A 12,998-nucleotide genomic window follows, 5' to 3' on the forward strand; every position below is an offset into this window, starting at 1 on the left:
GGATAGGAAAATGGGATTGAGACTCTGGAGACCTGGGTTCTGTTTCTGGCTCTGTCACTGATCTGCTGTGACCTTGGGCAAGTTACTGCATTTTCTCTGTCTCTTTCATCTCCTACTCATTGTTTTTCTTGTCTTGTAAGCTCTTTGGGTCACAGGTTGTCTCCTCTATGCGTATTGTAAAGTATTTGTCAAAGTGAGGACCTGATCTTTTTTGGGTATGCTAGGCACTACTGCAATACAAATAATAATGTGAAATTCAATGCAATGAAAAGGCAACATTTTAAAAATAGAAAAGGTAATACATATTATGAAGATGAATAATTAGCCTGTATAACTTTCTGCCATGATATATCACTGAGATAGAACTGAAATGTAAATAGTAATGAGAGAAGCAAAACCCAAACCCCACAGCAAACCAAAACCTACATTTGGGGAGGGTTGTAAACTCTCTCCTGCTTCAGGGCAGAGAATCACTGACTGGTGGCAGTTAGGAAAAATATCTCCCATATTGGCAGGTTATTCCTATACTTTCCACTGAGCCATTTGGTTCCGGGCATTATTATAGCCTGGATACTGGACTAGGCACACAACAGGATTGTGACTGTTACTGAACGGGCTGATGAGAAAGGGTGAGTAGAAGCCACAGCGGATTTTGGCCAAGTGGATAAGTGTGGTTTGAGGATGCTCAGGCCCATACCCAGTGCTATTCCTTACACAGTCTGAGAGATGGTGTGCATGAGGTGCAGAATCCCAATGCATAGATTCTCCTCAGCTTGAGTCACTTATGCAGTTGAATTGTTCTGTATCTCTCTCTATAGCATGCTTACTTATACAGTTTATCTAAAGAACATGTTCATGGTATGGTAACAAAGATTTATTGGCACATTACTAATGAATAACAATGCCATGAGGAATGTATACAGGTCATCCAAAATGAATGCTTGTACCAGGCTAAACCATCTTGTAGTTTGCATTTGTCACAAGGTATAAAAAACCTATTTCAGTGGAGTTTTTAAAAATGTAATTGAGACTGTTTTTCATCTTTCCACCAGAAAAGGCAGGTCTTTTAGTCACCTCTGGTCCCACTCTTCGGGAAGCACAGAGAGCCATGAAAACCTGCTTATAAAAATAATCTTATTTATGCATAAAAATTTCACCTAAAAATCCCTAACTAAATCTGTCCCTCTTTCACACATGCAGAAACTAGAGAGGGTTACTTGTGCTCTTTCTGTGCTAAGACTTGGATACCATTTCAAGGGGGGGGGGAGAGGTTGGGAGGGATAATAATCCTTTCTTAGTTTATTCAAAATCCTGCCTCCTACCAATCAGTGTTCTGCTTCAAATTCTATCCCCAAAGACCAGCCTCCAGCAGGTTCATTGAGACTATTGGCTCAGCCACACATACTAATTTTAAATAAGTATAATCTGGTAACATGCCAATATTTTTTTACCCTCCTATATCCCACACCCAAGATTCTGTCACCTGCCAAACTCAAAGAAATCTTATCTAAACAATTAAGATAAGCAATTAAGTGCTCTGTATGGTCAAATCAGCAAACCTTTCAAAAACAGAACTGAAATACAATCTCTCTTGATTAAACAGTCTACAATGGCAATCATGTTTGTATTTAAACATTTTATTCTGAAAGGATTACAGCGTTAGTCTCCTTTTTTTTTTTCTTGCCTAGACAAGAAGGCGACATACTGAGTCAAACAAAATGTATTTGTTCTCAAAGAATTGAACTTACACACATTTTATAAACACATGGTATAGGTGTATGGAGTTAGACTGACTTAATCAGTAACTGCTGTCCTTAAACTTGCATAACCATATTTACTTGAGATGTCTGTAGCAGAGCTGTTTTTTAGCAATACCTTTCTTTTATATCACAATAAAACCCCCATATTAATACAATTCTAGGGTTACAGATGAGAACCCAAACCTGGGAAAAGAAAAGCTAAGGTCAAAGGCTGTAACAATCTTAACCAATCCACACTATAGAAGAATGAATAGTAAAAACTAAGGATGAAATGCCCTTTCATCATAAAGTCCCTTTTTCAGTTGCTCACATTTCTCAAATTAATATTTTTTGTCTGAAATTTTCCATGGTTGGTGACTTCCCAGATACATGTGATTGGTTGGATGTTTCTAAACCAATTTTTTTGAATTTTGAGTGTTTTAAAAACAAACACGAATATCACCTAATTTCCTACCACATTCAAGTTGGGGATTTTATGCACCGTTCTCGTTTCTTATTGAGAGTATAGATCCAAATGAATCACTGCAACAATAAAGTGATATGCATACAATTCTAAGTGAGGATTATTCTCATCTCTGTGTATTATTTGTATCAGAAATCCAATCCACATTACAAATTCATGTAGTAAAAAGAAAGCCCTTTCCCCAAATGGCTTACAGTTTTGTTTAATGACCGTAAGTATCAGGTGTGTGCAAAAAGCAAACACATGGGTAGTAATATGAGAATGTTTTTATGTATTTTAACTCTGCATGGTGTAACTCCTCATCTGCTTAGCTGTTATCAATCGTCATTGTTCTGCAAGTAGCACAAGTACATGTACCTGTGCTGTGAACTCTTTTCTTCCCCTGTTTATTTAGCACTCAGAGTTCCTAAAAGTTGCAAATCATATGCAATAGGCCAGTGTGTGACACTTGACAGCCCATGCTGTGAAACACAGCAACAAGCAACATAGTTTTCAAAACTACTTATTCTTCAGGGAGTGACCAATGCAATAATTTACCCTAAGGGCTACTATTTCCATGTTAGTTTAGTTCAGCTCTTGGGTTTATCTTGCCAGTGGCTTGATGTTGCATCAAGTCATAGCTTTCTTTCTTTCTTTTCTTTTTTTTAATAGCAGCAAAGGGGGCTGCTGCATTCTGTTTGACCTTCCTTTTGGATTTGCTTGGCTCTTGATTTGTCTCTATCCATGCTTAGATTCTTTGCAGTGTGTGGATATCCTTGCAGTTTTTTCTAAAGACATCCATTAACTGAGGACTTCTATTCAGAGTTCCTATTTCCCATCTATGCTGAGGAAACAGTTTTACTTCTCTCTTACTTGTAACTCTGGGAGGTCTTTGGTATATCGATCATCGTACCCTGTTGCTGTTTTGTGTTTGTTTTTTTTCCCCCTCTTTGGTTTGTAAACATTCCACTGCTTCAGTTTTTCGCAATAAGCTAGGTATAGATGTTAAAGTATATCTAACAATGCACTGGGCTGTTTTATTTATTTTTTGCTATTTAAGGTTGCCTTGCCATATACTTTTATTATTCTTTGAGTAGATTATTTTTTGACAGCCAACTCAGTATTGCCATTGGAATAACTATTGTAGGGAGAGGAAATGGTGTGCCAAATATTAGCAAATGTAATAGTCTATAAAAGTCAATGATAAAGTCTACATGAAGTGCTTTGACTTTATTGAAACAAAGCATTTTTATAAGATCATATTGATATTTCATTTTGCAGGAACTTTAAAACTTTCAATTGTCTGTTATGATTTGGGATGAAAGAGAACTTCACAATGTTAGAATTTTGTGCAAAATCCAAGTTTTGACCAGTTTTTCAAAAATCTCTTTCTCTGACAAATTTTGCAAGTTAGTTGCTGGTGACTTTAGATCCATCTTCACAAAATAAGCAGTGTTAATTGTTGCAGCAAGTCTTTGTCCGGCTGTTTGTTCACACACTTTGTAGTCCTTGCTTTGAAAATGGTACACAGTTGGCTTGCTTGATGTTTTCAATTAATGTATTCATTTGCATTATTTATTTTACTATTACTCTCCTGTAATGCATAAATAGAACCCCTTCCATTATAATACAGACTGTGCAAACATTCAGAAAGTCATGGTCCCTGCCCCAAAGATCTTACACTTTGTTACATGGAGGTTTTTAATTGGATTGTGACAAATAATAAGAGGGACTGAAGGGTGGGAGGATAGTAAGATCATACAGTTTTGCAGTGTATCTGTGTGCATGCTTGGTGGCTCTGAATCATGTAAAAAATTTTCAATAATATCATATATCCCCAACTGCTTCTCAACCTAGCTGTCATTAATAATTGATTCATATAGATCTCATGGTGACAATGGGTCTTGAGAACATGAACAAGAAGGCTCACAGATTCATTTAGGGAGTATGAGCCATGCATAAAGGGCAGTATGGAAAGAGACACTGAGACCTTTGTAGAATCAGAGAAGTTAGCATTCAAAGCTGGCAACATTGGCAGAGTAGTGGAGATGGGTAAGAAAAAGAGACCAGATTGTATAAGCAGAGAGAGACAGAGTTGTATAGGACCTTGAGGTTGAGAATAGGAAAGAGGAAGGATGATTCTATAGTTTGGGGATTAGCCTAGGACTTGGAAAACATGGGTTGAGTTCTGGCTATGCCACAGACTTAATGTGTGACCTTGGGCAAGTCACTTAGCCTCTTTCTGCCTCAGATCCTCATGTGTAAAATATTACTTTTCTATCTCACAGGAATGTTGAGGATACATACATTAAAGATTGTGTGATGCTCAGATACTATGGCAATTGTTGCCATGTAAGTACCTTAGGTACATAGATGGGACTAGAAACTTTATTTTGATGGAAAACAAATAACCATTGGATGAAAAGGGCAGGGTGCATGGTTACATCAGAGTGATGCATTGGGGAGATGTCATTGACTGCTGTGCGTTGAATGGATTGAAGAGGCATGGAATCGGTTTCACGGAGGATAGTCAAGACAGGAGATGATTTTTGGGGGGAGGGGTGTTTCTTTTGTGATTGTAACAACTTATTAAAAATACTCTGCATGATTTGATTTTCCGCTGACCCCAACCCAAGATTTGTTTGCTGGGACAGTCAGATATCATTGTGGAACTGAGCACCATAGTGTCCATGGACTATAGCATCCCTGTGAGGGATGCCCAAAGCCCGACACACTAGAACTGTGTAGTTCATCTCAGTCAGGCCCTCCCCAGCCACCCAGGAGGAGTTGGTGTTTGTCTGTGTTTTCACTACTGAGTTGACCATCATATATGGGATTTGGGGGTGCTTTATCTTGCAATTCTAGATGTTAGAATCATAGAATATTAGGGTTGGAAGAGACCTCAGGAGGTCATCTAGACCAACCGCCTGCTCAAAGCAGGTAATGTTGGGTAATGGAGCTAGATGCTCAACTACAGTAGTTCTTGTTTATATGATTATTTGAGTTCATAAATAGAGAATAGTATTGTTGAGGGGACACGAGGTGTTTTTTATGATCCTCTTACATTATTCAATTTATAATCTTATTTCCTGAAAAAAACATATTTTTATGTTGAAAAAATCCTAGTGGGATTTTATAGAGTGATCAGTATATATGTGCATGTAGGTACTGTATATTTAGTTTTGTCATTTTCTTTGGAGTGAGATATATATATAGATATATATAACTTAGCGCTAGGAGCTAAGTTCTTTAAATCCTTGTCTGTAGTCCTCTGAGACTGATTTGTTTTAAGCGGCTCCCTGAAATATGCATGCTCTTCTGCATACCTGTTTTGTTGAAAGTACACAGACCTGGCACCATTGTGTTTGCCAGGCATTCTCTTATCTCAGGCAAGCATTCAAACAAAAGTGTTCTATTGCTCTCTAAGTAATCCATGGGTGATCTTAACATTGTGGAAGAAGTCAGAACAGGAACTTGTGCCATATTTCTTAGTTCAGAAGCAGACAGTCTCTGAGGCGGGGGCGGGGGTAGTGGAAGATAACCATTGAGTCAAAGTGAATGAGTAAAGGTTGTGGTGTTTGCGTACAATATAAATACACTAACTTGTAAAAGCAAAAATCAGATATGCAGTTAAATGTAGGTCTATAATACACCTTGGTTTGGGTTGGATGTGTGTATATATGTGTATGTATGTGTGTGTGTGTGTATATATATATATATATAAAAACCCCACTGGTGTACAAGCTCAAACAATGTGTAGAAATCTCTACACTGCAGAATCTGAACACATTTTTTTTCTTTTTATTGATTTTTAATCCTTGATTCACCAAGATACTTCAGCACATGCACATCTTTAAACATGTTAACAGTCCTATTGACGCCAATAGGATTATTTATATGCTTAAAGACATGTATGTGCTTAAATACCTTGCTGAAATGTTGCGTTAGAGTGCCTGTTGTAACACTTGGTCACTTACATTTTTAATTCTGTGAATAAATATCACAATGTGGAGTGTTAAACAAGAACAAGTATCCCCAAGGAATGTTTGCCACCCTGTCATCAGCTGATTTACAGGTGTATTTAAGTTTCAGCTGTTAAATATGTATTTCCTTGTTTTGCTAGTTTAAATTAGCTCTTTAATGTATTTGACATTTTAAAAAAGTTCTTAAATGAAAAGGGAAAATATTGGCATTCAGCTCAATTTTACCATTATTTTGTGTAAAATTCTTAATATATTTTCACATCTTTCACTACCCTCTATAGTACTACATTTTGCATTAAATTTGGGCTTCTAAAACATTTTAGATGGTGGGTACTTGGCAGGTAGAGTAGGAGGGGCAAGGAAACATGTATGTAGAAAATATTATATTTGATACGGAAAAACTGAAAAGATATTTTTTATTTATTTGGAAAGTTAGCACATTTCCAAATAAGTTCCCATTCTTTTCATCTGCTAAAACTCTGTCCATACATATGCACTGGACCCTGCTCGGTTTAATCAAGATCAATCTTTCTTTATTTATATATTCTTTTATTATACTGTAACTAAAATTAAGTTCCAGACCTGTAAGGGGAAAATGTGAAGAGTCCCAGACACTAAGTGGTATCACTGAATGCTTTAGAGCAATGAGAAACAAATGAGTTTGAATTATATTGTCTGTAATCTTGAGGTGTATACACAGAATCACTTAGTGACAGTCAAGGACACTGATTTATAGAGGATCAAGCAATCAGATACTGGGATTCCATCACTGATCACCAGCCTGATCTCTAGAGTAGTTTTGTCCCAGGGTTATTCTGGCTAGCAGACAGATATGTATACAGGGGGAAAAAATCACACACACAAAAACCAGTCAAATAAAGGACAAAATGGCAAAAGATAAAATATTGTAGTAAAAGTATTTATTATTACAAGAATCCCTGATGCATAATATTCAGAATATCGTGTGTGTGTGTAGAAAACAAAATTTACTTTGCTTTCCAATGACATGGATTGTAAGCTTGTAAAAATAAAAAATGCAGTTTACTGGGTTTTAAATAATAGTATATTAATAATTTTATATTCATATTAATTTGGAATGATTCTTCGCTGACCAGCATAAATATGAAATATGCCTAGTACCTTTACTTCCACTTCATAGTTTTTCCAGTGATCACAGCAAATCAATGCCCCTGTTTATCATATTTTTTTTCAAAGGTCAGGTTGATCTGAAATTGCTCTCTGTGTGCAGTTAAGTCAGATTTTTGATATTGAAAAGGTACAGTATGTATGTGGCACCAGCATTGGTTGGGAACAGGAAAGGCATATTTTGTATCTGTACTAAACCTGTCGGCTTAGTGCATAGAAGATTTGACCCTTGTCAGGTGTCTTGAAGTTAACTGGCTGATTTCTGGATTAACCAATTTAAGTCTGAAACCAACCAGTGACAGGAATGAGCTGTGTGTGTGTGTGTGTGGAGTGGGGGGGGACAGATTTACAAATTTCTATAATGCTTTCAGTCAGACCATGAAAGTCTGATGTGAAGCTTATCTCTGATCTTTGGCTTTGGCCATACTCATGGGATCGTGTGTGTGTGTGTTGGGGGAGGGGGTGGATTCTTTAACACTTGTCACCTGGCTCTACCAGGTTCCTAGGCCATGGTCTTAGAAACAGCACTATTCAAGGCATTAATAAAGTTAAAACCCTTAAGCTGTATGACCAGTGGGGTCATAAAAGCTATTGCTGGGTATTGTGTTCAATGTGTCTTTCACTGCTGGATTATCATCTTGACAACTAATTCTTTTTCACGTTTGTCTTTTTTTCACAGCTGTTGTGAACTTGGATAACTCTGTGGTTGACCTAGAGACCCTTCAAGCCCTCTATGAGAATGTGAGTAATTGGAGGAGGCATAGATACATAGCATACTGTAGTTTCATGTGAAGGTAGTTTTGGTTTGCAACAGGAACAACTCATTACTAAGCTGCACAAATGTATCCTCTCTTAAGGAAAGTTTTATTTTGTCAAATCTAAATGAAAATTAGGATAAACAGTTGCCCTTTTTTAAATGGCAATCCATTTTGTAATGTGCATTTATTTTTCAAGTTAAGGATTTCATTTATATTCAAATATATAATTTCTGCCTTTTAATAAACTTGATACTATATTTGACAGGAATAAACATAAAACTGTTTTTAATAAATATTTATTCCTGTTCTACACCTAAAACGTTTTTGAATACTATATTTCATGGTTTTTCACTTTCACAGGAAGTATTGTTTAGTTACTTTAAAGGAAAGGATCATGGAGAGCTGTAAAACTTAGTATAGTATACTGAGATCCATAACCATGAGATACTAAATAATTTGAGAGATTGTATGAAAACTATGCAAGATCAGAGATTTAAGAATAAACCAGGGTATACTCTAAAGCATCCTGGTCCCAGCATTATTCTGTCTGCAAAGACAGAAACAGTAGAATCCAGCAGAGCATTTCTGACTTCCACTGCTGCAAAGAGAGATGGAGGGCCACTCATCCCTAGAAGATGCTAACATCCGTATTACCAGAGCAAGGCCTCCAAATTCCCAGAGAGAGCGCAAACAGGCCTTCTGGTTACCCTCAATAGATCCTGGAGGTCTGAAGGCATAAATCATTAAATAGGGGAAATATTCTTGGTATTCCTGGCCAATATATGCAGTTACTTTGTTTTTCCCTTAACTTATGATTTTTAAAATCATTTTTAAAACTTGTAGTCCTTTGTCTTTTAAGCATAAGTGGGCTGGACCATGCCCATTTATGAAGAACCTGTAGGGAGGGTCAGGAAATAGTTTCAGCTTGTGGTGTTTCCCTGAAATCATCTATCTGGCGGGATGAAGTTACATTAAGTTTTTAAGAGCAGGTTAGACAAACACCTGTCAGGAATGGTATAGATAATAAGTTCTGCCGCAAGTGCAGGGGACTGGACTGGATGACCTCTCAAGGTCCCTTCCAGTTCTATGACTCTCTGATTAAGTATGGATGGGGTTTCCATACAGAGTGGACAAGAGATCTGACTCCCCTTGAGGAAGGTATGGAGATATGTGGGTATCTACAGAGGCCTTTTCCTGTTTTGCTACTCTTTTTGCCAGTGCTTAATTTGTAATGAAAGAGGTGCTGGGGTTCAAGCAATTAGGTGCCAGGGCTTAAGCAATGTTTTTACTTTCATAACTGATGTGGCAAGCCTAGAGGTGCCAGGGTAATGAACTGCCAACCCTAGAGGTGTAAGCACTGGTTCTTACCCTTTCCATTCCCCAATGATAGCATGATTGTCACAGGAGCTATATTGCCAAAGGTATGTTCTATCTATCTTAGGTATTTATATGGCCCCCGTTACCATAGTATCTGAGCACCTTACAATCTTTAATCCACACAACAAACCTGTGAGATAGGGAAATACTATTATAGAGGGCAACTGAGACACAGACTTCCCCAAGGTCACATAGGAAGACTGTGGCAGAATAGAAATTGAGCCCAGGTCGCCCATGTCCTAGGCTAGTGCCGTAACACTGGACCATCCTTCCCGTCGTCGTCATCCTTTCTGTCTCTGCCCTAGCCCAACACAGACTGCCTTCTTGCTCCATCCTTACAGAGCAGGAACCACACAAAATAAAGGGCAGAATCTAGTAATGCAGAGAAACCCTCATAGACTTTGAGGCCAGAAGGAACCATCATGATCATCTAGTTTGACCTCCTGTACATTGCAGGCTATAGAATCTCATCCATCCACTGCTGCAATAGGCCCATAAACTCTGGCTGAATTACAGCAGTCCTCAACTCTTGATGTAAAGATTTCAAGCTACAGAGAATCCACCATTTACTCTAATTCAAATTGGCAAGTGCCCCATGCTGCAGAGGAAGGCAAAACAAATACAGGGTCTCTGCCAACACTGTAGGTTTGCAGGGAGAATGGTGCTGAAGACACCTGTTTTTTCGTAGCTCAGTCTCATCTCTGCTCTGCAGAGACAGCATGCAGGGGTTTTCACAGAGTCAGAATGAAGGAGGGTGATGTTGTTTTGTCATCCCATGAAATAATTTTGGTTATTTCAGTTTTCTGCCTTTCAAAAATGTTCTTTCTCTTAGAGAGTGAAATGATAATAGATAAATATCCAGTACCCTGTCATTTCAGAGAAAAAACATCAATTATATGCTGCCAAAATTTTAACAAAGTGTGTACCCTTCAATGTTCGAGTTCATTCAGTCATATATAGGATGTTTTTTCTATGCCAAATATTATTCCCTCCAGCAAAATCCATCATTCTAGTATTCTTCTTTCCCTCTCACCCACAAAAAATGCATCATTTCCATGATCTTTCCCTCCTTCTTAATCTAATTATTCTTCTATCAATTTATTCTCCATCTACTTATTCCATCTAGTTATTCTCCATTCAACTTTCCATGCTTCCAACTCCCCAGCACCTCATTGAGGTGGTTCTTGTTAGCTTCTCTACCAGGTAACTGTTCCTTACACATGATGATGACAGGCAAATTGTCCTGTAGCTTCTGGCTTTGAGTGGCTGGTCATGGGAAAGGTGGATGTCCTACAGTCTCTAGCTGTAGTTGTCCTACTGGGTCCTCTCTGTTGCTGGACTAGGGAGTTCCAGGTTCTCACCTGCTTACTGGCTCTGGCAGTAGAAGAGAGGTGGACACTCTCTCAATGTAGCAGCCACTTGGCCTGCCTCCTTCCCTCCTCATCCTCATGAACTGCTGGAGTGGTTGAAAAATGGGTGGGTGTGATTTTTAGTGGTGCTGGGGAGCAGAGGAGGAGACACAGGAGACAGCAAGGTGAGAGGTGGGGGGATAAAACCATGGTGTGGCAGCAGTCTGAATGAGAAGCAGACAGTTCAGCCTCAGGTGGCTACACATTTTAAGAAACAGAGCTTGCTATTATTTCTAGTGAGCTCCCACTCCTAACAAAACCAACTCCCACCCACCATGATCACACCACTGTGTACCATTGATGAGTCTTTGGCATTCATCCCAAAATTTAACTGACTACTTTTATATAAAGTAAGATTAAATGTGTGTCTCTTTCACTGCTTTACATCAGGTTATGTTTTCAAGGCTGTCTTCACAAACAAAGGGGCTAGAAACATTTTTACTGAAACCTAAGGTCAGTCCTGCTAACAAGGGACTCATACCAGTCCCTTAAAGCTCATCTGCGAAACACTATATTGGTTACCCTTAATCTTTTGAATTGGCTTACATAACAGAATAACATTATGGCAGTATGCCTTTGATATTTTCTATACCTGATACAGGGAATACCTAGGGAACAGTGCAGCCACTGGGGGAATGTTATATATTTATTTCAAGCACAACTGGATATTTGAGAGTGACTGCAGTACATTGCTCAAGTTGAGAAATAAGATGTGTATTAAGATATCTCAGGTGTATACTAGCTAATGTTGGAAAGGGGGAAGGGAATAGGTATTTTTTGAGGCAGTGTGGTCTAGTGTACGGGCTTTAGACTGAGACCCAAGAAACCTGGATTTAAATCTGGGCCCCACCAGTGACCTGTTGTGTGACCTGGGGCAAGCCACTTCACTTCTCTATGCTTCCCATCTTTTTTCTGTTTTGTCTATTTAGATTGTAAGCTCTTTGGCACCTGGACTGTCCCTTACTATACAGTACTTTTGTACAGCACCTAGTAAAATGGGGGTCTGACCTCTGCTGGGGACAGTAGGTAGCATTGTAATACAAATAGTAATTTTAGGCGTCTGATGGTACTAGACTAGTTGAGAGTTTGAATTTCCCTTTATTTCTTAGCTACACTCTGTATCTTCTTGATGTTTTTTTTTAAAAAAGAGTAGTTAACTTACGTGCCTCCTTCCCTTACTTTGCACACACTAAATTAATTCTCAGTTCTGAAGATTTTTTTTTTTTGCTAGATAGTTAAATATCGCTGTGCTAGTCCTCAGCCATTCTATTTGATCTCTGTGAAACATATGGGAGCATTTGTTTTACAATCTTTCTTCAGAATGTAATTTTTCCTGATTGCATATGTTTGGCATGCTGCTTTCCCTTCTAGATGTGAATGAAGTTTGGGCAGTCTCCAGATCTAAACACACCCTAATTTCAAAAACCACAGTCCTGAGGGCTCAATTCCTGTTTACTGAGGAATTAAAGCTTTCTTAAACCCACATAGTTACTAAATACATCTTTACTGATTTTTTTAAATGAAAAAAACCCTGTATAGTTTGTTTAGGATTATTAACCAGTTTTGCAGTTAGATGGCAAAGTCTTTATTAGTGGATCACTGTATAGTATCTACACTTTGTTAAACTGTTGTATAGTTTCTTGTGAAGTGCTTTGAGATCTACTGATGAGAAGCGCTATATATGAGCTAGGTGACATTACAGTATAACCTCAGAGTTACGAACACGAGAGTTACGAACTGACCATTCAAACACACCTTCTTTGGAACCAGAAGTACATAATCCGGCAGCAACAGAAACAAAGAAAACAACAACAACAAAAAAGCAAAAACACTACAGTACCGTGTTAAATGTAAATTACTAAAAAAAAGGGAAAGCAGCCTTTTTCTTCTGCATAGTAAAGTTTTAAAGCTGTATTAAGTCAATGTGCAGTTGTAAACTTTTGAAAGAACAACCATAATGTTTTGTTCAGAGTAACCAACATTTCAGGTATGAACAACCTCCATTCCCCAGGTGTTCGTAACTCTGAGTGTCTACTGTATTATTATTATAGCTATTGGGGAGGGGATTCTATTTCATATTTATTAACATGTTTTCAACAGAAAGTGTCTATCAAAAGGGCTCC

At 38.1% G+C, this 12,998-nt stretch overlaps 1 protein-coding gene across 1 annotated transcript in view; it reads left to right on the forward strand.

Moving 5' to 3' along the window:
* Nucleotides 1-12,998, forward strand: part of FMN2 (formin 2) — a 230,875-nt gene that overhangs the window by 124,649 nt on the left and 93,228 nt on the right. Inside the window, exon 9 of the mRNA XM_065401668.1 lies at nt 8,011-8,072. Coding sequence (XP_065257740.1) covers nt 8,011-8,072 — 62 coding nt within the window. The remainder of the gene's footprint in view (nt 1-8,010; nt 8,073-12,998) is intronic.

Source organism: Emys orbicularis, chromosome 3 (assembly GCF_028017835.1).
Source record: "Emys orbicularis isolate rEmyOrb1 chromosome 3, rEmyOrb1.hap1, whole genome shotgun sequence".
Taxonomy (NCBI): domain Eukaryota; kingdom Metazoa; phylum Chordata; order Testudines; family Emydidae; genus Emys; species Emys orbicularis.